Source organism: Mus caroli, unplaced genomic scaffold (genome assembly GCF_978045245.1).
Source record: "Mus caroli unplaced genomic scaffold, Mus_caroli_1 scaffold_14, whole genome shotgun sequence".
Classification (NCBI taxonomy): Eukaryota; Metazoa; Chordata; class Mammalia; order Rodentia; family Muridae; genus Mus; species Mus caroli.
The window spans coordinates 83,703,874-83,728,234 of record NW_028227269.1 but is presented as its reverse complement, the minus strand read 5'-3'; the positions used below and the strand labels follow the sequence as shown (position 1 = coordinate 83,728,234).

Genomic DNA, 24,361 nt, shown 5'->3' with positions numbered 1-24,361 from the left:
GGAGGAGCCTCGGAGGCTGGGCTGATTCATATTGACTAAGCCTCTACTCTGTGCTCAACTCCTGGGCAAGGTGCTGGAGACAGACATACAAGAGACAGTATTTGCTCTTAAACATCTTATGGTCTTTGAGGCAAGTGGATCTGTAACAGGGCAGTGGTGTTGGGTATCACTATGGAGGGGCAGCCCAGATGCTGTGGTAACCTGAATGAGGGAAGCTATACAATCAATAGTGTTTGGGATAAGCCTCAGGAAAAGCTCTGGGCTGGGGGTGGGGTGGGGGGGGCAAGAACAGAAGGACAAGGTGATTTTCCAGGGCTGTCATGACACATTGACAGAGGCAGGAGCTGAACTGTCACTACAGGGACAGAGAGGTTGCAGAAGGGGAGAGGTTCATGGATTCGTGACATCAGGAAGGCTAGAAACAAGTCAGAGGGGTGCTTGTTGGAAGCAGCGCCTCACCGTGTAGCCCAGATGACTTCAACTTGCCATCCTCCTGCCTCAGTGTACCTAGGGTTGGAATGAAAAGCCAACACCACCAACTCTAGCTGAATCAGAAAGCTTTGTGTCAAAGTGGAGGTGGAGCTAGGGCAGGCATTTGGGAGGAAGACTATGATGAGAACTCTTGTAGTGGAGGGGCCAGGGGCTGCTCTGTAGCTCAGGGGGTTCATACGGCCTCACCCCAAATGCTAACACCCATTTGCCCAGCACCCTGGGAAGGTTGGCTCCTCAAACCAGGGCCTTCCCCCTCCCTCACACTAACTGTGGCAGAACCACCAGGACAAGGGAAAGAGTGGGAGTAATTAAAACCTACATCATGGGATTGTGGGCAGAATTCAATGAGTTAAGGTGTTGAAAGCACCAGGCTGTTTCTTGGCATATTATTGGTATTCAATAAATACCATTTCTCCCTTAAAACAACACCAAACATATTGATAAGCAGCTAAGGGCTGAACTGGGACTATGGACCATGCCATCCTTTCAGCAGGTGAATCTACTCAAAGGACCTCGGTGACAGTGGATGGCCAGGATTGTGTGGATAGCCGATGGAATGGATCGTGCTAGAACGGTTGTGTGTGTGTGTGTGTGTGCATGTGCTTAAGTGTGCACAAATCCCTGTATCCACTGGTTCTTCCCAAACTGGCAGAGGATAGAGTCCTTATTTTGCTTTTGTCTTCTTCTGTGCTGTGAAAGATTCTAGTCTATAACTGTAGTATTTCTAGTTTTCTAATACGAATCCAAAATTGAATTAGAGACCGTGCCCAAAAACTACCGTTAGCTTCTCTCTGTCTCTGTCTCTCTCTGTCTCTCTCTCTGTCTCTCTCTGTCTCTCTCTGACTCTCTCTGTCTCTCTCTCTCTCTCACACACACACACACACACACACTCACACACACACACACACACTCACACGCACACACACACTCACACATACGCACACACGCACACGCACACGCACACTCACACACACGCACATGCACTCACACACACACGCACACGCACACACACTCACACACACACACACTCACACACACACACTCACACACACACACACTCACACGCACACACACACTCACACACGCACACACACACACTCACACACACACACACACACTCACACACACGCACACACACACACACTCACACATACGTACACACACACACACTCACACCACGCACACACACACACACTCACACACACGCACACACACACACTCACACACACACACGCACACACACATACACACTCACTCTCACACACACACACACTCACACACGCACACACACACACTCACACACACGCACACACACACACACACTCACACACACGTACACACACACACACACTCACACCACACACACACACACACACTCTCACACACACACACTCACACACACACACGCACACACACACGCACACACGCACACACTCACACACACACACTCACACACACACTCACACACACACACTCACACTCACACACACTCACACACACACACTCACACACACTCACACACACACACACTCACACACACACACACTCACACACACACTCACACACACACACTCACACACACTCACACACAGTGCCTTTATAGTTTCCATGACCCTACTGAGTTGCTTCCTACTTTGCAGATGGCAAGACGGACTCAGAAAATGAAAGCCGTAGCTTGAAGTTAGTTGCATACATGTCCTGAAGTAGGGCCTCAGGACCCAGGAACAGAGATGTCAGTTCACCTGTCCTGAAGGAGATGAGCTATCCTGGTGCCATGGAGGTTTTGGAGTCTTCCTGGTTTCTGCTACCTTACCCGCTTTAGCAAATTCATCCCACAAACCAAAACACATGTGTCTGAGGTTTAGGGACAAGAGACCTCTCAAGGCGCTTGTAGGGAGCCCAGATGTTACCCAAGGGGTTAAGTTCATGCAGGAGAAGAGGAGTGCGTGAGCATCTGCAGCCATCTGTGCAAATGGAAATGTGGAGGGGTCATCTGCATTGGATCCCCAGCATTTGGAGCAGAGCCTACAGCACAGTAGAGCCAAAGGAAGATGTCACGTGAAATGACGGATGAATAAATGCATGCACACATCCATCTTCAGGTACAATTACAGGCAAATATGCCCAATCTGTGCGTGCTCAAGATAGTCGGGGTACACAAGGTGTATATTACACACATAATTAAGAATACACACCTGGGCTGGTGATATGGATCAATGGATGGGGCACTTGTCCAAACCTGACAACCTGAGTTTGATCTCGGGAACCCACATGGTAGAAGGAGAGAGCCAACATCAGAAGGTAATGTTCTCTGACCACTCCATCCATACATGCACCATAGCAACACACAAAGCAAAATTAGTATTAAAAAAATGTTTAAAGGGCACACACTTGTGCCCACATCCACACATCCATCTGGGAATAGATGCACTTCAATGCCTACGTGTACACGAGATGCTGTGAGCACGTGTGGATCCTAGCTATCTATCCACAGCATCCTTGGGTCAGCTCACTCTCATCCACACGCACAATGACCCCGCACCGTGCTCTGGAGCCAGGGAGACAATCTGTCTACTGTACAATCCCCAGCATGTTGGAGCTTGTCAGAATGTTCTTTGCAACCCCCGCTTAGCTGGCCAGTGACTGGCCCCTGGCTCCTGGACCTGCAGGCCTCAGGGCCTACCAGACAGAGAGGCAGCATCTCTGGCAGCCCCTTGTGGGTGGGCAGCAGGCCACAGACACAGAGGTCACTGGGGGTGAGAGCCAAAACTGCCCTAGCCTCCCTGCCTCTGAATGGAATGTGATCCAAGAGCCACCTCCCAGGCCCATCTCCTCCCCCACAGCCACCCACCAACTTCTGACTCTGGACGATGCCAGGTTTTTGCGGCCAGCCCACAAGCTGGTCACAGAGGTTTGTTAGAATGGCAGGTGATGAAGAACAACTCAGGAGCACAGGAGGTTACCACAAAAGTACAGACATGCATGGCTGCATGCGTGTGTGCGCAAGAGCACACACACACACAAACACACAAGTACAAAGAGATACCCAGAGACCCAGATCTGCGACACACAGTGTAACTGGGCACGTTCAGTGGGTGACATATACACACACACAGCTTCATAGGTATACACAAGTGCCCATGCAGACACTGCCTCTCCTCAGAATGTCTTGCTGCTCTAGAACACTTCCTCTTCTGCTTGGGCTCTGGAAGTGATGCCAGGTTAGTCCATTCCTACCTCTAATAGGCTGGCCTGGCCTGACAGGAGGAAGTGGTGGTGGACCTACGTCTAGCCAGGTGCCCGGAGGTGTTTCCTATGTGCAGCCCACATCTGGGCTGCCCTGTGCCTGCCTACCAGGTCAGATAGTAGATGAAATAGAGGGACGGTTCGGGAGGCACGTAGCTTGTCTTGTCTCTGCCAGATCCCTGTCGACGCAGGCAGATGCCCGCGGGCATACATACACTTTCCAAGTGTGAATATGAACATTGTTCAGCATCTGCAGGTGGTGCCCTCTCATAGGATCGGGTTGTTAGTCTATAAAATGGGATTAGTAATCCTGTCACCTCTCCTCCCGGGGTTGTGTAGGGATGGCACGGGTCATGAAGAGCCACAGCAAGATGCTGCCTTCTTAGTACTGCAATCCCTGCAGAGGTCACTTAAGTACCCAGCCATCTCCAAGGCAGATGTTGGACGTCCGCACCTGGAGGCTCCAGAAGAGCCAGGTGCAACCTTGGCTGTCGCTGCGGGCTGACCCCGGGGCAAGCTAATGAACGCCTAGCTCCGAGGGGCCAGGAGATCTGCGCCGGCAGCGCCCCTTCAGCGCCCTGCGGGGTCACGCGCACTCAGGTCTCACCACCAACCGGCTCTCAGCGCTCCCGGGCTGCTCCTGGGGCCTCCGGATTGAAGTGGGCGGGCAGGCTGCAGCCCCGCCCCATACACGGTCTTGAAAACCAGCGGCCGACTAGCTTCGGTTCGTAGGGAAGCTGCAGTCTGAGAAGGAAACCGCATCTTCAGACTTCTACTCACCCACGAGAGGAGCTAGGGTCATCGGACCCCTAAGATCCTTTCACATCGCTCCGACTCGCCGGGACACTCCTCACCAGTTTCCTCAGCCACAGCCCTACCTGTGAGCTCCGGACTTCCCCGGCTTCCAGTGGATGCTCAGGCAGACTGCAGAGACCTAGCCTAGGACAGCAGTGAGGGGGACACTCCTCTCCTCTCCTCTCCTCTGGTATCAGCGTCTCCCCCAAGGGGGACGAGCATGGTGATTGTGCCTTGAAGGACCTTGGCTCTGGATGTCTGAGAAGATGCTGGCCATGAAGCTGTTCACTTGCTTCTTACAGGTCCTAGCTGGGTTGGCTGTGCATTCCCAGGTAAGGACCTGGCCTGGCTTCCTCTTGACCTTCTCATCCTAGCGGTAGAAACAGGGGCTATGGTCTTAAATTACAGACTCACGTTAGAGAGCAGCTTCTGCTAGGGTGCCCACATATTTCCCAGGGGCTGGGCTGGACCTCAGGGAGGAGACCTCTGGCTGGGCAGTCCCTAATTCCTGGGGGCTGTCTTAGTGGGGGCAGGGAAGCCACAGGGAATGAGGGAGGTTTCCTGTCTAGCCCCTGGAGCCCTAGTGGCTTTGCAAAAAGCATCCGTCCACTAATCCCAGTCAGCTCCCTGGCCCTGTGGTCAGGGTTGTGGCCCCATGACCAACCAGGCGCCCCCAGGACCTCTGACCTGGCCTAGTGGGGAAGGAGCTGACTAAAGAAGCCTGAGGTGGGGAGGTGAGGCCCTTCCCCCACCATTGCTCCAATTGAGCAGGGGGCTCTTGGGTGGGCTTCAGATATGACAAGGGATCCTGCCGTGCCCTTTCCTCCTGGTGGGTGTCAGAAGGTCCTGAGTGCAGGGCCTGGGGAAGTGAGCAGGGCCCTTTTCCCAGGAGCTGGGTGAGTCTGGCTGGGAGCCAGATTGGGCAGCAAAATCCTGACAAAGCCAATGCATTCCCTTCCTGCTGCACTGCCCGCTGCACTGCCCACTGCCCTGGGAGCCCTCAGCCCCAGCCCAGGAGTGGGTGGGTTGTCCAGTCCCCTTGCTGAGCAGCCAGGCCATCCGTCTGCTTGCTGCAGTGTTAGCTCGAGGTGTAACGTTACTGGCAGGCAGCACCAGCTCATGGCGCCGCCTCTTCTCCAGCCCCTCAGCTCCCACCAGCTGATCACCCTCCCCCTGGGCTCTGGCACCCAGCCAAGGCGGGCTGTAGTAGGCCCAGCAGGACTGGCCTGGGGGCTGGGTAGAAGAGAGACCCCACAGGATTACAAGCACTTGGGAACACAAGAAGCCTCCTACCCTTTTCCAAGTGAAGAAACTGAGGCCAGAAAGTCAGGTGGTTTTTAGCAGAGGATGGGGGAGGAGCTCGGGGTGGGCTCAAAGAGCCGAGCCCCAAGAAGATGCCCCCTCCTTATAGCTCCACCTTTGTGTCCACCGCAGGGGGCCCTGTCTGCTGGGAACAACTCAACAGAAGTGGAAGGTAAGCCAGCCAGGCCAGCTCTGCAAGCTGAGCCCCCTCTCTTCTTTCCTCATGAGCCGCAGCAGCCGAGGAGAAGGGATCGGTCGGTCGGTCTGAAGGGTGGGAGCAGGCCAGTGGCAAGCTGGGGTGGGTCTGCAAGCTCGACATCCAGGCTGAAGCCCAAGAGTCCAGCTTTTGTGACCCAGCAGCCTAGAGAGGTGCAGTCATGGGTTAGGGTCACTAAACACACAGAAAGCAGGACGTGATTGCTAGGGTTCGTCCAGCTGGCTCAGGGCCCCTGCCCAGCACGCTGTAAGGGTGCAGATGGAGTCTTGGTGGACAGAATCTGTGTTGAGTGCCGGAGGCCAGACTGGAGTCTGGGAACTGGATATAGTAAGGAGCATTCGAGGGGCTTGGTCAGGACGAAGAGTCCTCCCTGCCATTCCAACCCTGGTGGAGCTGTGCAGAGCTGACCAGGCGTTTCCATTGATTACAAACAGGCGGGCTCTGTCACACCCTCCCTGGCCCTTTCACTCTCTGCCCTGGGTTGTGTCAAGACATAATCTTCAAAGGGCAGCAGGACCTTTGCCAAAGAGAGGAGCGCGCCCGCCGAAGGCAGGGAGCTCGTGCCAGGTCCTCTCTCCTTCTCCCTTCTTGCCTCTCAGAGACATGGAGGATGGCCACATACCATGACTGAGGCGTCCAACAACATGGGAGAAAGGATGTGCTTGTAGCAGTGTCCTCAAAGACACAGATAATAGCTGGATTGCTTTCTTGGCCTGGGAACACCCTCTGCCAGTCTGCCCCTTGTCTGTTCCCCATCCCACTGGGAGCAGCCTGTCCGTCCTCCTGCCTGCCCTCACATCTGAAGTCCAGACCACTGAACAGGTTAGAGAGGTAGCTGCCTCAACTTCAGGGACTTGCCCATTTTCTGAGCCCTCTGGAGATCTGAGGAGAGTTGTATCTCCCACCCCCCACATCACATCTGTTATTGAGGACTTTTGTTTGTAGAGCGGACACCAGCTTCCAAAGAGATCTCAGCCTCTGTTTCCTCATCTGTGAAATGGGAGAGCTTAGCTAAGTACTTGATTTCAAAGACTCTTTTCCCAAGGCTGTGAAATTCTGAGTCCTCGGAAGAAACGTGAGTGTATATTATACGTGCCAAGATCCTGGGTGAGAAAGCTTGGAGGTATAGATTCAGAGTGTAGGCCGGCTCACCTGTAATCCTGACAAGCGAGTGGGCCTGCGTTGTGGCCAAGGAAACAACAGTGGTTAGCATCTGGCATTGTCATCCCCTCTTGCTAACACCAGAGGCAGAGGCAGCGTGGTACGGCCGTGGGCACCACTTTTTTTTTTTTTTACCACTGTTTTTCTCAGTTCCAGGGATGAGCATGTGAAGGAGGGAGGTCCCAGTGTGTCACAGATGATGTGTATGGGGTTGGGTGTGGGGGGAGGAGAACCCCAGAAACCAGTCAAAGCTCTATGCACTCTTCAGTGTATCTGGCAGAGCTGGCGTACTCAGCCCGGGGCCTCCCGGCTGCACAGGAGCTAAGGAGGCACTAGGAGAGCATCCCTTGTGGCAGGCTGGCTGGGTGCCTTGCCTGTGAGGAGGACACCAGCTAGGCTCCGGCAGGCAGCCAGTGGGCACTGCAGAGGCCTTTCCAGCAGCTCACCATCAGGATCAAACAGTATCCTTCCATTCTGGGTAGCATGCCACTGAGGACAGATGACAGCTCACTCACAGAGCTCGACAGGTAGCTAAGGAACCCATTCTGGCCCCAAAAGAGGCCCTCAGAGGAGGGACCAGTCCTAGCAGGAGCAGCCTCCCAGGCCTCTCACCACCCACTTCCTACCCAGAAGAGGTTTGGGGTTAGTGGAAGTTCTCCTTGGAGCAATGGAGCACAACGCTGTCCTGAGGGAACAAGTGGTCTCTCTGCTTCCTCTACCTGCCTTGATTTCTCCTGTACACCCAGACGGGGTACTGCTAGGGATGTCCCTATTTCCAGGGACATCAGCTCTTTCTCTGCCTTTTTAGACTAAGACATAGGTCTCAGGATTTGGGGGGATCCTGGAATCTAAAATGTTTACCTAATTGGACATGGGATAGGGGTTTGTTTGGGTCCTGGGTGGGGGGTGGCAAGGTCCCCTTCACTGGTGTCCCTCCCTAGCAGCCGAGTTTTTCTGTGATACTTTGTAGCTAACTGCTCTTCTCCCTTATTTATGTTCCATGGCAGAGATTAAATGTTAGTAGTGATTGGTTGTTCAAGAAGGCTTCAGACTAAACAGGCAGCTCACAGCACTGGCGAAAGGGAGGTGGCCTCTAACCCATGTCGCAAAGACAGACTTTCCTTGCCTGGATGTTCCCACTTGGGTCCAGGGAGAGTGTCCAGTAGTCTGGAAAAGTAGTGTCAGAGGGTCCACATCCCCCTCCAGCCCCTGGTCTAGCCCAAGTATCTTCAAAGCAGAGCAGGATAGGATGAAACACCAGACGTCTAGATAAGTAAGGTTTATTGCCTCCGAAGCTGCTCTGCCAGCTCCACGTGGATGAACCGCCTCTTGGGTATTCTCCACCAATTTTTGGCCTTTCCCAAGGGCCTCTGAAATGTCTGAAGTTTATTTTTCTTCTGAGATTACCGCTCCCTGTTTAGGCAAAAAGGCTTGTAGATGTCCCAGGCTCCAAGTCTTCCATGAGCTGAGGATGGGCATCAGATGTGGTACAGGCTGACCCAGGCATGGTCTCAAGGTTGCACTGAATCACAGACAGTCTGTCAGGGCGTAAGTGACCTTAGCAACCATCTATTCCCGGCCTGCTTCTCTCTCCCGAGCACAGGAAACCGATATACCTGGAATGGCTAAGTGACCTCGCCAAGGTCATACAACCAGTATAGGCACTGAAGCCAGATGGCCTGGCGTCAGCTGCTCCCTGAGAGCCTGTGTTGGAGCCCTGGTACCAGGCTACCCCCTGAAGGAGCAGCACCTTTGGAGGGATTTCAGATCGGCCCTGAGGAGATACCACTACCACCACCAGGCCATCACAGGGGTCAGGACTGTTCCTGGTAATCCTAGACCAACTGTCACCTCATCAGTCAGGAGTCACTTGGCCTATGTTTACTGGGGTCAGCTCCTGCTCTCCCAGAGCCTCATTTTGGCTCCAGCGGAGATAAGAAGCACCAGAGATGGAAGATGGGAGCCAGGGACCCAAGCTATGCTCCAGAAAGGAGTTCTGCTCCTGGGATAATGACCGGAGAAGGCTTCAGGGAGGAGTGGTGGCTGGGTGTGTAGCCACATGGTCTTCCTTGGACCATGTAGATCTAGATTCCAAAGCTGCAATCAATACTAATATGTTCTGGCTCCTTAAAGGGTGGTGGGACCCAGTAGACATGAGGCTGGACCATATGACTAGGCATGCTTTTAGCTGAAGAGGACTTGTATTGAGTGGGGTGGGACACAAGGTAGCCATAATGGGGTTGAGGCAGAGGCCAAGGGAAGGCTGGCCCTTCCTGGTGTACTTGAGAACTGTTTTCAGCAAGTTCCCCAAGGCCCAGGAAGCACTAGGTCAGGCTGGAGAAAGACACAGAAGCTTAAGGAGTGGCCATGGCATAGTCGTCAAAGCTCCAAGGAAGATTTTGGAACCAGTGAAAAAGACAGACTGAGAAGCTGGGACCTTGAGAGATTCTGCTCCGTTGGAGTTTGAGCCCCGAAGCAGCTAAGGCATCCCAGGGTGAAGGCAGCAATAGTTCAGAGCAGAGGGACCCCAGACAGAGTCGGGGGCTTTGTCGAAGAAGTGAACTTGGTATGAACTAAACCCGAGAGCCAAGTCTGAGACACCCTTCTGACCTGACCTGACCTGGCCCTTCTGTCTTCCCGTAGTAGTGCCTTTCAACGAAGTGTGGGGCCGCAGCTATTGCCGGCCCATGGAGAAGCTGGTGTACATCTTGGATGAATACCCCGATGAGGTGTCTCACATATTCAGTCCGTCCTGTGTCCTTCTGAGTCGCTGTAGTGGCTGCTGTGGTGACGAAGGTCTGCACTGTGTGCCAATAAAGACAGCCAACATCACTATGCAGGTAGGGAAACTCTCCCCCACATGTCACGCCCTGCCCATAGCCCACACCATATCCAGATGCCCACAGAACCTCTAGAAATTACCCAGATAGGGACAGAGGCAGGTCAGGGGCCTACAGTGGGTCCAAGCCAGGGTCCCTTGAGCCCCCATTCCAACCTTGATCTCCCCATGGACTCCTTACTGAATATGAACTCTCTATTTCCCACAGATCTTGAAGATTCCCCCCAATCGGGATCCACATTTCTATGTGGAGATGACATTTTCTCAGGACGTGCTCTGTGAATGCAGGTAGGTCCTGGGTGGGCAGCAGGGACAAACCCTGATCACTTAGCAGATTCTCACTGGGCCCCTGGGGCAGAAGAGGGGGTTGCCAGCTTATAGCAGGCTGCGTTTGTTTCCCTAAGCAAGTGGTCCTGGGGAGATGTTTTTCATTTAATATTCCCTACGAGCCAAGTCACTCTGAGGAACTGGCCCCAGCAGCTGGAGTACAGCTGCCAAGATGTCCCAGTAGAAAAGGAAGTCTCTCCTAGACATCCAGAGCCCCGGCGCTTGTCACACAACTGTCACAGGTCCTTGGAACTAATGTCTATAGACGAAGGTATCACAAGCCTGTGCTTGATTCAGGACCAGGCTGCCTGCCTGTGGGGAGTAGGGTGGGCAAACTGTACTGAGAAGACAGCAGGAAACCCTCATAGAAGGAAAGAGACAGGCAAAGGAGGTGCAGTGGTATCTTTCGAGTTGCTGCACACTGCTAACTGTCCCTGGGAGCTTGGGCCAGCCCTCAGCCTTGCTATCTGTTCCCCAGGCTCTTGGCACGCTTGTTGCTAGGAACAGCAGCCTGGCATGCCATCTAGGTCCCGGAGACATGAGATAGGTCTGGAGTGTCTCTGTGTCACAGACAAGGCACCAGACTAGAGGTTTGGAGTCTCGTGTGGAGCTGGAATAAGGGGAGAGCAACCACCTTCCACGTGTGTCTCTTCAGTGTCCACTGCATGCCACACACTGGCCTAAGTGCCTGGGAAATGGTGGTGAGCAGGATAGCAAGGTTGTGCCACTTGTGGCCACCTTGTCAGCATCGCACAGAGGAGGCGAGCCAGACACTGCAGTTCTGTGATTTGGTCCACTGGCCAACGTGGAAAAGGGCTCTGGATCTGGACTTGGCCTGTCTCACGCCTGCTGCCTTTCTTGGCAGTCACCATGTGTTCTCCATAGTCAGCTACACTGCCCGGCTCTGCCCAGGACTCTAGCTGCCCTCTTTGAACTTGAGCCCTGGCTCCAGGCTCTCTCCACTCTACCAGTATTAGAGGCCTTGAGTCAACCTGTTCACTTCCAGCCAGACACCATAGCTCAGTCAGGAGTCCCTCCTCACCTCCTCCCCCAGGGGCTGAATGGTGACCTTCACCTTCTACATCATCTTTTCTCTGACTTGCCCATCTGCAGAGGTGTGACTGGGCAAAGTGGGCCGGCTCAGGACAGCATACACTCAGGGCCCATGCCGCCCCTCCTGTCTGGAACACTGCTCTTGGGAACTACTGAAGAGATCTCTTTCCAGCAAGCCAGGCAACAGGGACACCTTTCTTTTTACTTCTGGGCCAAGAGCCACGGCCCCAGAAGGCAGAGCTGGGACATGCCTGGAGACTGTGAAGCAAGCTCCCTGCTGTTGCCACGGTGGAGCTGGGTTAAGCCCAGGCAGGCAGTCTTAGCTGGTAGTCACCATTGCCCTGACCACAATCTTGTTCATCATTTACTTTCTTGAGGGGCTCCCAGAGTGTACCCCTAGAAGGAACGGGGAAAGTGAACAGAGAAAAAGTAAAAAAAGCAGAAAGCAGAATTAGAAGATCCCAGCTCTTGATGCCAAGAGGCTGGGGCGAGCAGAAACATGTGATGAAAAGCCCCAGAGGGGAACATCGACCTCTCTGGGGATTGCCAGGACCTAGGGTAGGGCTGGGAGCGCAAGCACTGCCCCCCCCCGCCCCCCCCCCACAACTTCTTCACCAGCTCGGTGCTGCCCCCTAGCGGCGCTGGAGCAACCGCCTCACCAGGACCTAGGGACTGTGGGAAGTGGGTGGTAGCAGGAAACATCCATTTACTCGTCTCCCCTGCATCTTTCCGTTTCCCTAGACCTATTCTGGAGACGACAAAGGCAGAAAGGTAAGTGTACTTAGTGCGCGGGGAGGTTGTCGGACCTGCCAGCCGCTGTCCGAGCACGAGGAACCCTCTGTACTGACGCTTGGTTTATTGCAGGAGGAAAACCAAGGGGAAGAGGAAGAGGAGCAGAAACTCACAGACTGAGGAACCCCACCCGTGAGTATGCTGGGGCCCAGGGCTGGCACAAAGGCTGAGCCTGAGGGGGTGGGGCACTGGGGATGAGGTCTTGAGATGAGAACAGGGAATCCACGTTTAAGGTCTAAGGCGTGCCGGGCCTGGTGGCACACACCTTTAATCCCAGCACTTGGGAGGCAGAGGCAGGCAGATTTCTGAGTTCGAGGCCAGCCTGGTCTACAAAGTGAGTTCCAGGACAGCCAGGGCTATACAGAGAAACCCTGTCTCGAAAAAAGTTTAATTAATTAATAATAATAATAATAATAATAATAATAATAAAAAGGTCTAAGGCACATCCAGGGACTTTAGTTCTTGTCCCTTATCTCTTTGTGTGGCCTTAAACAAATCCCTTTCCTTGTAAAATGATGGGTCTGGGAGTACAACAAGCAATGCGCTACTGTGCAGGGGTCACTGCTTTGTGCCAGGCACCTAGGTGACGACCACATGCCCTGTTCTTCCAGAGTATGCCTTCTGCTACATAGTTGGCCACTTCTGGGCATCTCTGGGGCAGGTGCAGTGCGTCTGCAACTCTCCGGTTCCCAGGCCAGTGTGTCTCTCTGTCTTTGGATCCCTCCCTTCCTCTCCCCTCTCCCTGCCTTGCCCATCCTTGCTTCACCCTAGGGGCAGCAGGCTGGAGTCCCAGGTTACAGAGTCACAGTGTAGCTGGAAGAGAGGGGTCAGGGAAGGGACACTCCCACCTGGCAGCCAAGCTAGCCAGAGCTAAATGATCAACACACACCACACAGGTATCAGGTGCCACTGTGCCATCCCTCAGATATGGTTCTTAGGGGTCTTGTTCAGGTATCGCCCCCAAAGAATTTTAATAGTTCATGTGCCTCTCGCTTAATTTTAGGTTGGCCTTGAACCTATGCCTAGAGGAGGATTGTTTTGTTTTGTTTTTTTAGATAGGATGCTATGTAGTCCAAGCTGGTTTTAAACTCACAGCAATCCTGCCTCATGTGCTCACTGTGAACTTCTTTGTCTTTCTTTCTTTTTTTATTAATTTTTTAATTTTTATTTATTTTTTTTCAAGACAGAATTACTCTGTGTGGTCCTGGCTGTCCTGCATCTCATTCTGTAGACCAGGCTGTACTCACAGCGATTCACCTGCCTCTGCCTCCTGAGTGCGGGATGAAAGGCATGTGTTACCACTGCCAGGCTCTTTTTGAAGGTTTAAAATCATATTAACAAACATCTGGGTGTGGAGCTCCTAATGCTTCTTTAAGGGGAAAGTGCAACTGTAGCAAGGACAGCAGGCCCCACGCCTTCCTCACAAAAAGTTTAAGTGAATATCCAAGAAGGCTGAAGACTGATTTCTTTAAAAACACCTTTTTTTTTTTTTTTTTTTTTTTTGGACTGGAGATGTAGCTCAGCAGTAGTGAGCTTGCTTACCATGTGTAAGACCCAAGCTCAATCCCCCACCCCAGTGCCACAAACCACCTAGTATAAAAGTACAAACAACAGAGCCACTCCTACCAGTTCCATCCGAAGACTGCTGTCTTGGGATGGGTTAACCAGAGACACTGTTACAGGATGCCAGATTGGCTTCAAATGTCTCTGCCACTGAATGGCGAGTTTCTCCATCTCTCCGCCTGAGCTCCACATCTGTGAAAGGGTTAACACTCCTGTGGGGTGTGGCGAAGTGTGAGTGAGACAGGACCTGGCACAAAACTGGGCACCTGAGCAGGTGCTTGGCAAGGGAGACACCTGCTTGCTGGTCTGGGTATAAGCAGGCTTGCCCAGGTGCTGTTTCTTCCTTGTCCCTCTGGGTCTGACCCTCTCTCTAGGAGGAGACGCCATCCTCACAGCATCCTGTCCTCTGACTTGTCTGTGTTTGGTCTCTGGCAGGTGATACCGTTTCCCAGAGGTAACCAGCCACTCAGAGGAGAGCCCCACACCCAGCTCACGTATTTATTACCGTCGCCCTCTCAGAACCCTCCCTGCTGGTACCTACCCTCTATTTATTAGCCGACTCGTCCCTGCTGAATGACGTGCCCCCTCCAAGATAAAGGGGCATGGAAGGACAAGACCCTCAGGAATTCAGTGCCTTAAAACAGAACGAGAGAGAAAGAAAGAAGCCAGCCACGGACCTGTGGGAGCTTCGGCTTGGGAAGAAGCAAGACATGGACATGGCCTTACAAGGGGCAAGCCGTGCCCCAGAGGCCCTGGCTCTCCAGGGAACTAGAGAAGAGAAGAGGAGGCCTAGAACCTGCCCTGATTCCCAGCTCCACCCAGACAGCAGCTCTGGCCCTGGCTGCATTGAAGGCATGTAGAGGGGACCCAGTCTACTGTATCCTGGAGATCGGGACAGGACATTCGGCTCTGGAGAGCAGAGCTTGCCTGTGGACTTTGCCCTTCAGTCTAGAAGTTCATGCTTCACCCTTTGCAAAGCCACCCCCTTGTCCCCTCTCTGGGACACAGGCAGAGTGGCCTGGGGCTGAGCAGAGGGCAGGCTGGAGGAGCACTAGCCCGTGGACTTTGACCGCTGCAAGTCTGGGTCGTGTGTCCTCGTGGTACAGCTACGGGAAGTGAGCTGACTCCTGGAGGGCCCTTGCAGCCCACCGGTTGTCTCTGCCGGGACTAACTGCCAAGCCAGATTCTCTTGAATAAAGCATTCTAGTCTGGAACCAACATGTCTAGTAGGATGTATGTCTTCCAGAGCTGTGGGGGAGAGCAGAAAATAGAGGCAAGGCAGATGAGAGAGGATGTGGGAGAGGCAGATCCAAGCCTCGATTCCTCTTCTCAGAAAACCTTCTCAGGTTGTGAGGGGACATGCCAGCGGATGACATCATATGTTTCTCTTTTGACAGCTGGGGAAACTGAGGCCCGAGAAAGCAGAATGGGCAGTGCAGGGGTAAGGGGGCACTGGGCTGACAGGCCAGTCTTATTCCAGACTTGCCAAGTGATACTGAATTTCCCTGCATTCACGCTTGGATAGACCTCTTCCGCTTTGACACTGTTAAAGAAGCCCTGCTATTGTCTCAATGACCCTGGATGGTCTTCAGGGACTGTCCCTACAGAGACTATTTCAGGGATGCTCCTGGAGTCTACCCCACCCCAAACATACAGTCTCAATCAATAAAAGTCGGGGAGAGATCTGGCTCGAGCCTCCTCTAAGCCCCATCAAACACAAGAGCAGGGCTCTGTTTTCCTAACCCAAAGCCACCCACAGCCAGCCTGGGGCACAGACTCTGGAGAGGCAATAAGTGGGTCTCCTAGGGTCCTCAGTCCCTAGGACACCCTGTCTGAGGCTTGCTGAAGCACGTTGTCCCCTCACTACTTGGACCTCTAGACACCTGGATCTGTAGCCGACTTCTTCCTTTACCTTCCTCCCTAGGGGGAAAAAAAAGAGTTGGAACCATTTTCTAACAGACACCCAGCTGCCCCTGACCCATGAGGTGGTGTGAGTACCTTTTTATGGTGTGTGTGTGTGTGTGTGTGTGTGTGTGTGTGTGTGTGTGTGTGTGATGGTTTGAAGAGCCCTCCCTACTTTATCTCTTGACATTGAAACACACAAGAGCTCAGGGACAGAAGGGAGCCCGCCTACAGGCCAGTGGTTCTTAACCTTCCTTGAGTACAGCTATGACTCTTGAATACAGTTCCATTTTATGATTCCATGAAAAGTTCTTTTTAAAAAAAAAAATTTATTTAACGTAGATGAGTACACTGTACCTGTTTTCAGACACACCAGAAAAGGGCATCAGAGCCCATTACAGATGGTTGGGAGCCACCATGTGATTGCTGAGAATTGAACTCAAGACCTCTGGAAGAGCAGTCAGTGCTCTTAACCGCTGAGCCATCTCTCCAGCCTGAAAAGTTATTTTCATTGCGACTTCATGACTAATTTTGCTGCTGAGCAGTGTCTCAGTTCCTAAGACCATCAGGAATTAAGTGTTTTCTGATGGTCAGAGCCCACAGCTTGAGAACCACTGCTATAGGCTTTGGATGGAGGCCCTGATGAGGAACAGGGTAGAGGGGCTCTGCTCAGGCAGCTGCCTTCCACTTGTCTGTTCGTGGAGGCCTGGGGCCCTGGAAGAAAGTCCTGCGTTCGATCAGCGTGTGCTCCTGGCTGGGGATCAGAGAGGGTGTGGGCTGGCCCCAGGAGACTCAGCTAAAGAAATGACTTTCTTACTTCTCTCTTCAGCTGCAGCTGTTCAAAGACATTGTCTTTGGCTGCATTTGCCAAGGCAAGTACCCCTCCCTCTCTCCCCCAGGCCTCTGGCTGGGCCCCGAGGACCCCAACTCCACCCAGAACATCAGTTCCCACCCAGGCCAGCAACCTCTCAGTAACCTAGACAGAGAGCAGAGCAGTTCCTGGGTTACAAGAAGAAACCCTTGTCCTTGGCCAGGGTGTTCACTACAGGAACAGTTAGAGAAGGAACATCGTGATGGTGCATTTGACCAAACTGCTGGTCCTTTCAGGTCACCCAGGTCGCCAGGGACCTGTATAATGGGCTTGTCACCCATTGGTGGAATACCATCGAGTAATAGGCTCTGAGGAGCAGTGAGGAATGGAGCATGCATACCTTCCCCAACCCCCGGGCTCTCATGCCACAGAGCGTTGTGTATTAGAGGGTCTAGGGGTTCATTTTCATCACTCAAATGGATGACTCAACTCAAAGCTAAGGAAAGGGGGGCTCTTGAGCACCCGAGATTCTAAACCAAGAAACTATTTGGGGCCAGAAATACTTGCCTATGGGATTCATTAAGAACTTGAAGGAGATGGGGAGGAATCTGGTGAGATGGTTCAGCAGTTAAGACCACAGGAGGCTCTCCTACAGGACCTGGGTTTGAGTCCCAGCACCATACTCGACAACTCACAACTGTCTGTAACTCCAGTTCGAGGAAATCTAACACCCTATTCTGGCTTTTTCAGGGACCAGGTACCCATGTGGTACACAAACATAAACACAGGCACACTCATACTCATTAGTTAAATAGATGGATGGATGGATAGACAGACAGACAGACAGACAGACAGACAGACAGACAGACAGACAGACAGACAGACAGACAGATAGATAGATAGATAGATAGATAGATAGATAGATAGATAGATAGAGGTAGGTAGCAGAGGCCAAGAGATACCTTAAGAGGGGTTAGCAAGATGGCTCATCAAGTAAAGTTGCTTATCTTGAAAACGTGGTGTCTTAGGGTTTCTATTGCTGTGAAGAGACATGACCTTTGCAACTCTTATAAAGGAAAATATGTAATTGGGGCTGGCTTACAGTGTCCGATGTTTAGTCTATTATCAACATAGCAGTGTTCAGGCAAACATGGTTCTGGAGAAGGAGCTGAGAGTTCTACATCTTGATCAGCAGGCAGTGGAAGGAGACTGCCCCACTGGGCATGGCTTGAGCACATAAGACCTCAAAGCCTGCCTCCACAGTGACACACTTCCTCCAACACGGCCACACCTCCTAACAGTGCCACTCCCTATAGGCCAAACATTCAAACACATGAGTCTCTGGGGGCCACTCCTATTCAAACCACCACACTTGGTGACCTGAGTTCAATCCTTGGAACCCACAAAAGGGTAGAAAGAGAGAATTAACTAATCGCACACAGTTGTCTTGGAGCGTTCACACATGTGTTCTGTGGCACATGTGCCACACACATGGACATACATCATGCACGTGTACACACTAATGATGATAATAGTAATAACAACAACAAGAATAAATATTTAAAGTTTTTCAATTTAAAGTTGAAGACCAGTTGAAGCTGGTCTGGTAGTACATACCTGTAATTCCAGCATTCTGGAAACCGAGGTAGGAGAATCAAGAGTTCAATGCCAACCTGAGGTACACAGTAAGAGTCTGTCAAATTAAACAGAAAGGAGGAAGGAAGGAAGGAAGGAAGGAAGGAAGGAAGGAAGGAAGGAAGGAAGGAAGGAAGGAAGGAAGGAAAGAAGAAGGATGAAGGAAGACGGAAGACAGAAGATGGAAGACCGAAGAAGGAAGGGTTTTACCTCTCCAAAATGTGGCTGTGGAACTTCGCAGTATCCCTGACACTGCTCCACTGGAGGTGACCCTTCAGCTCCCTCCCTTTGGCTGAGTCAGGTTGATCTGCTTTGGCCCAGCCAGTGACTCTTATGCCAGTTCCTAAGGCCACTGGTATGTCCACCTCAGTCACTTGGAACTCTGAGCTCTCACGGTGTTAGCCATCTTGAGGCCACCATGTAAGGAGGAAGCTCTGACTGACCCTAGAGATGGGGAGCAGAGAGAAATGCTCAGCAGACCCCAAGTTCCTCTGGCCCCACCCATCACAGTCATCTTAATGAACACCTCAGGACACTGGGTAAAGGGCTCAGTGGTTAAGAGCACACGCCGCTCTTGCACAGGACCTGGATTCAATTCCTAGACCCCACCTTGGGTGTCTCACAACTGCCTGAAATCCCAGGCCACAAGTATACAAGGCCTCTGGCCTCCAGGGCATCGGCATCGGAGTGCACAGACCCACACATAGACACATAATCACAAATAAAGGTTATGGGGCTGGATTGAGCGCTCAGCGGAAAGAGCACTTGTTGATCTTGCAGGGGATCCATGGTGTGTTCCATCTTTTCATCTCTGCAGGCACCAGGAAAGAAGAAAGCAAGGAAAGAAGGAAGGAAGGAAGGAAGGAAGGAAGGAAGGAAGGAAGGAAGGAAGGAAGGAAGGAAGGAAGGAAGAAATATATATATATATATATATGCAAAACATCCATACATGAAAGACAAAACAAATAAATCTCTTTTTAATTTAAAAAAATTATTTTTATGTGTACTGGTATTTTGCCTGCATTTATATCTGTGTGCTCATGCCAGATCCCCTGAAACTGGAATTACAGACAACTGTGAGCTGCCACATGGGTGCTGGGAATTGAACCTGGGTCCTTTGAAAGAGCAGCCAGTGTTCTTAACAGATGAGCTATCTCTCCAGTCCCTAAACAAACCCTTTTAAAAAATAGAATAAAATAAAAAATTAGACTCCACTGAGAGCTTCCCAGACCTCACAGAGCAAAGACAAAATGTTCCCACCCTGCCCTGCTTCCCTTTCTAACTGTTGGGACCAGGAGACACTGTAACAACAGATTGTTTTAGAGTAGTTTGTTCTGTAACAGTAAGTAACGGGGACAGAAACTCAGAGAAGGTAAAGGGGCAGTGTTCGAGGGAAACGCCGTAGACCAGGTCACAGGAAGCCTCACCATGGAGACAACATTTACAGCATTTATGACATGATGGTCACATAAAGATCAGAGACAAGGATGCTCCAAACTGAGGTTAGGAAAGATTCCAAGATGGCTGGAACGTAATGGGTGAGGGGGAAAAGAGGAAGTCTTCAAGAGCTGGACCTTCACCCTGAAGGCAGGGTAGGGAGTCTGAAGTTTAATAGAATGTGACAGGAAACCACTGAAGGGTGTCAAGCTGTAGAATAAAGCGACACTGCATACCGTTTTTTGGTTTTTGTTTTGTTTTTTTTCTTTTTTGATGCAAGGTTTCTCTACACAGTCCTGGCTGTCCAGGAACTCACTCTGTAGACCAAGCTGGTCTTGAACTCACAGAGATACACCAGCCTCCGCCTCCTGAGTGCTGGGATTGAAAATGTGCAGCACTACCTGCCCAGCTATTGCTGGGTACCACTGTGAAAGCGCACTCTGTTTCTTGGAAAATATTCTCTAGGGACACAAGATGGAGAGGTCACTGGGCACGGTTAGGGTAGGTGATTCTAATAAGAAGGACAGGGCACAAAGAGATGTAGGGCCTTCCTGCTCGTGTTGTCTGTCCTGCTGCCTCCTGAGCATCAGCTGAGTCCTAGGACCAGATGTTGTGGAGTAGATGGATTTGTGATGGAGCAAGATACAGGAGCATGCAAATGTCTTCCCACTTCCCCACGGGCAAAAGAGGATTCCATTCTGAAAGAATTCAGAGCTGAGAGGCTAAGCTAGGAGCTACTTGGGAGCTAAAGTGAGAAGGCAAGTGAATGGGGTTTGCTGGGAGTGGAGAAGGGGATGCCGGGAGTTTTGTCAAGGAGCCTTGGATGATGAGGAACAGCTTGGGTGGTGAGAGAAGGGCTTTGAGAACACACTGCTATGATCCCCTACTTGCTAGTGGGATTTAAGAGTCTATTCAATGAGAGACCAGAGAGACTGAGCCCAGCAGGGTCACAAAGAGGAAGCTGAGACACTGTCTCTGCCCTTAGGGTCTTTGATAAAGGGGTTGAAGAGCTGGCTCAGTGGTTAAGAGCACTTGCTCTTCCTGATAGAACTCAGGTTCTGTTCCCAGCATCCACATGGTGGTTCACAACCATCCTTACCGTCAGTTCTGGGGTCGGGGGTGGGGTCATCACCTTCTTCTGGCTTCCCTGAGCACCAGGTATGTGTATGGTGTATCCAGGCTTAACACTCATACACATAAAATATAAGTTCAATTTTTTTAAATTTAAAGAATGTATAATTTATTGTATATTGTGTTAATATATTCTATCTTCAATATAAAATATATTTATTAAAATTACATTTACATTAATATTGTAGTTATATTAATATTTGTTTAAAGGGATGAGTGAGGGTTTACCTCAGGGGTGGGACACTTGCCTAGGACACAGAAAGTCCTAGGTCTAATTCTCAACTCGAGGGGAAAAGTTAGTCAAAGGATTAAGATTACAATTGGAAGGAAAGAAGGAAGGAAGGAAGGGAGGAAGGAAGGAAGGAAGGAAGGAAGGAAGGGAGGGAGGGAGGGAGGGAGGGAGGGAGGGAGGAAGGGAGGGAGGAAGGAAGGAAGGAAGAGTTGGTGACATTTGAGTTGTTCCTTAAAGAACAGGCACACCATGGACCAGATGTGGTGGCCTGAACACTTAGGAAGATGAGGCAGGAGGATTGTTAAATTCAAGACCATTCTGGACAACGTAGTTACACCCTGTTGCAACAAATAAAACAATACAAACAAACAGACAAAAGAAAGAAAAAGCAAACCACCCTCCCCTCCCCCTCTCCCCCCTCCCCCATCCCCCCTCCCCCTCTCCCCCTCCCCCTCCCCTCCTTCTCCCCCTCTCCCCCTCCCCTCCTTCTCCCCCTCTCCCCCACCCCCACCCCCCACTCAGCTCTGGGTAAAGGTAAACTGTTGATAGGACTTCCACCGCATCCCTTCTTAAGTAGTTCTGGGGCTGGTGAGGCGGATGTCACTGATGTTTTTAAATAAACAAACAATACACAGGCCTTAAAGAAAGGCCTTGTTGTCAAAAGCTACGTAGATTGAGTGAGCCAGAATTTTCAAATTTCCCAGGAAGGACGGAGATGGGATGGGATCCAAACCTGAAGCTGATGCTTCCTGCCCCTCCAAACAGCACCTCCTCCACAAGAGGAGGAGAGAGCCTTGCTCCCCACAGGAGGAGCTGGCCAAACCATCTGTGAGGTGTGCCTGGGTGGGTCTGCAGAAAAGGCCTTCCCACAGACTCGGGTGGGAAATCAAGGCTCCAGACGGGCGGTGACAGGGCTGAGTCTTGGAGTGGAAAGATGGCTGTCTGTCAGTAACAAAGCTTAACAGCTGTGTTTCTGAAGAAGCTGGGCCCCTCCCTTTCCTGAGGGAAGCCTGAAGGCCCCCCCTCCCTTGACTTTGGCCTCGACTGAGGCAGATGAGGCCCCACCTCAAAGACTCCAGGCCAAAAAGATGATGTGTTTCTGGTTCCTGTTGCCATGGAAAACATCAGACAGCTAGCGGGTCGGGAAGGGGTTGAGGCATCCTCGTTGAGTTGGATTATGGGATGTCACCTGGATGGCAGGTGAGACACTATTGGCCCCTCTGTAAGGCTGTTCAGTGCAGAAGACCCATTCTCTGTCTTTCTTCCTGCTCCTGTCTCTGTGGTCCTACCCTTTCACGCCTCAGCCAGGGCCACCCAACACCATAGGGCCACTGCAGTAACAGGATCTTCAGGCTTCCCAGCCCACAGTGGTAGCATGGTGGCACAGCAGGGGTCTGAGGGTTAGCCTGATGAGGTAAACCCCGTACAGGGTTATCCCATTCCCTCAGCACCATCCGAGGATCCCTGAAGCCTGTGGAGTCTTCTCACTTGTTAGACAAGTCCTAGAGGGGTGAGATCAACTCCAGGAAGTCTTCCCTCAGCATCTTGGAGGGTCAGAAGCTGACAGCTGGCTACGGCTGGCTGCCACACAGACACAGAAGAGTGAAGAAGCAGAGCTGGGATTCACATGTAGTGTCCTGTCCCCTCCCCTATGCGTCAGGGCCAGGCCTGTAGGGCTGTTCTAGTGTGGTGGATGAGGTGAGACACGGCTAGAACGGCATAAATCCTAGATCAGTGCTCACCTCACAGGAAGCTGAGGAAGTCCTAGACCCTTCTCACATCAGAACATCTAGGTGGCATTGGGTGCCCTTGGCTCCTTCTTGAGTGAGAAGCCCCCGGCCAGCGGAGATTAGCTCCATCAAAGTCACACAGTGACCGGCTATGGTGGCTCTTGCCTGTAATCTCAGCACTAGAGGCAGAGACAGGAGGATTTCTGTGAGTGACTCGGCCTGATCTACAAGGTGAGTTCCAAGATAGCCAAGACAACATAGGGAGGCTGTCTCAAAAGGCCCACAAGGCTTCACTGCGACCCCATGTTTCTATGTATGGAGACTTTTTTTGCCCTTCCCCTTGCTTCCCCAGGAGCATATACCATCTAATACCCTTAAGAAAGTCTGATCATCATGTGGCTATGATAAGAGGTGTCTCTTAGGACAGATTATAAACCTGATTTACATGGCCTCTTGGTCCAGAAGCCCACCCTCCGTTCGTAACAGCCTCATGCCTCTGAAAATAACCACTCAGCAGCAGTTCCTGGGGTCGGAGAACAGCCAGTAAAAGTTGCCTCACTTCGGAGCACTGTCCTCTCCCCAAACCCCCAGAGTAAGTAGCCTATCTATATTTTCGCTTTCCAGAATTTCCGTTACTTAGAGTTGCAAAATATAAAGTGGAAAATTCCAGAAATAAACAATCCGTATTTTTTTTTTTTAAACCGTAGGCTGTTCTTGGTAATGTGATGAAATCTCTGGCTGTCACGCCCCACCCCACCCGGATGTGCACCGCCCCTTTCTTCAGTGTATCTGCCCTGTATGTGCTACCCTCCCCGTTAGTTACTTAGTAGCTGTCTGCTGTCTGCTGCGGGTTTGCAGTTCGGCCACAGTAGTGTCACGGTGCTTATATATGAACTTTGGTACTAGGCAGGTTTTCCGGCATCAGTGGGGAGTCTTGGAACACATCCCTACCCCTTAGGGGAAAGGAGGCTACTGAATAGCAAAAACCCTCTACCCTCCCGAGATGCTGTGCCTTGCCAGGACCGCTCTCTGAAGCAAGCAGCAAATGCCTCTTGTTTCACATAATTGGTGGTGATATCTTCTTTCAATATTCTCTTCCAAAAATCTTTCTTACAATCTACCACAAATTCTTCTAAAATCCAAAGAACAAGCAAGAAAATTCGTCTTACAGCTTTGGTACAAGACTGGTTTAGACTGCAGACCAAAATTATTCCCCCAGTCTATCTTTTTCTTCTTCTATCCTCTCCCCCAGAGCCCTGCTCAATCCTGACAGAGTGACTGTGGCCCATCCTCCTCTGTCCCCTTGTAGATCATCTACAGGACAAACAAACATTGCCTTCAACCTCTTTGGACAAAGCAGATCAAAGCCTCTTGTCATAGATTTTACGAGGTGGTTTCATGTCAAAAGACACTGCTATTACCACTATCATCACCAGGTGAAGATGGAGGAAGAAGTGAGAGGTGCAGAGTCCTTGCAAATCTTCTTAAGACCCAAGTGAAAGTGAGAGCCACTGTTTATCTCACAGCCTGCTTTTAACACTTAATCTGGGGACTGGAGAGATGGCTCAGTGGTTAGGAATGCTGGCTACTCAGCACCCAAATGGTGCTCACAACCCTCTCTACCTCCATATGGAGGGGAGCTAAGGCCTCTTCGTCACTCCCAGGCACGTATGTGGTACTCCTAAATACATGCAGA

At 51.5% G+C, this 24,361-nt stretch overlaps 1 protein-coding gene across 2 annotated transcripts; it reads left to right on the top strand.

Annotated features, from left to right (window-relative positions):
• The first annotated feature begins 4,358 nt into the window (after positions 1 to 4,358).
• Positions 4,359 to 15,008, top strand: Pgf (placental growth factor). 2 transcript variants are annotated; one of them, XM_021179227.2, is made up of 7 exons: positions 4,359 to 4,865; positions 5,968 to 6,007; positions 9,857 to 10,053; positions 10,261 to 10,340; positions 12,174 to 12,203; positions 12,297 to 12,356; positions 14,223 to 15,008. In XM_021179227.2, the coding sequence occupies exons 1-7, from the start codon at positions 4,788 to 4,790 to the stop codon at positions 14,224 to 14,226; spliced, it is 489 nt and encodes a 162-aa protein (XP_021034886.1). In that variant the 5' UTR covers positions 4,359 to 4,787; the 3' UTR covers positions 14,227 to 15,008. The 2 variants fall into 2 exon arrangements, with proteins under 2 accessions (XP_021034886.1, XP_085686279.1); XM_085830153.1 differs by lacking the exon at positions 14,223 to 15,008 and having other exon boundaries at positions 12,297 to 12,360.
• The last annotated feature ends 9,353 nt before the right edge of the window (positions 15,009 to 24,361 follow it).

Excerpts from the sequence above, each read along its gene's own strand:
- Pgf (XM_021179227.2), top strand. The coding sequence starts at position 4,788 with ATGTCTGAGAAGATGCTGGCCATGAAGCTGTTCACTTGCTTCTTACAG. Across the intron at positions 6,008-9,856 it reads CAACTCAACAGAAGTGGAAG|TAGTGCCTTTCAACGAAGTG; the intron begins GTAAGCCAGCCA and ends GTCTTCCCGTAG. Across the intron at positions 10,054-10,260 it reads CAGCCAACATCACTATGCAG|ATCTTGAAGATTCCCCCCAA; the intron begins GTAGGGAAACTC and ends TATTTCCCACAG.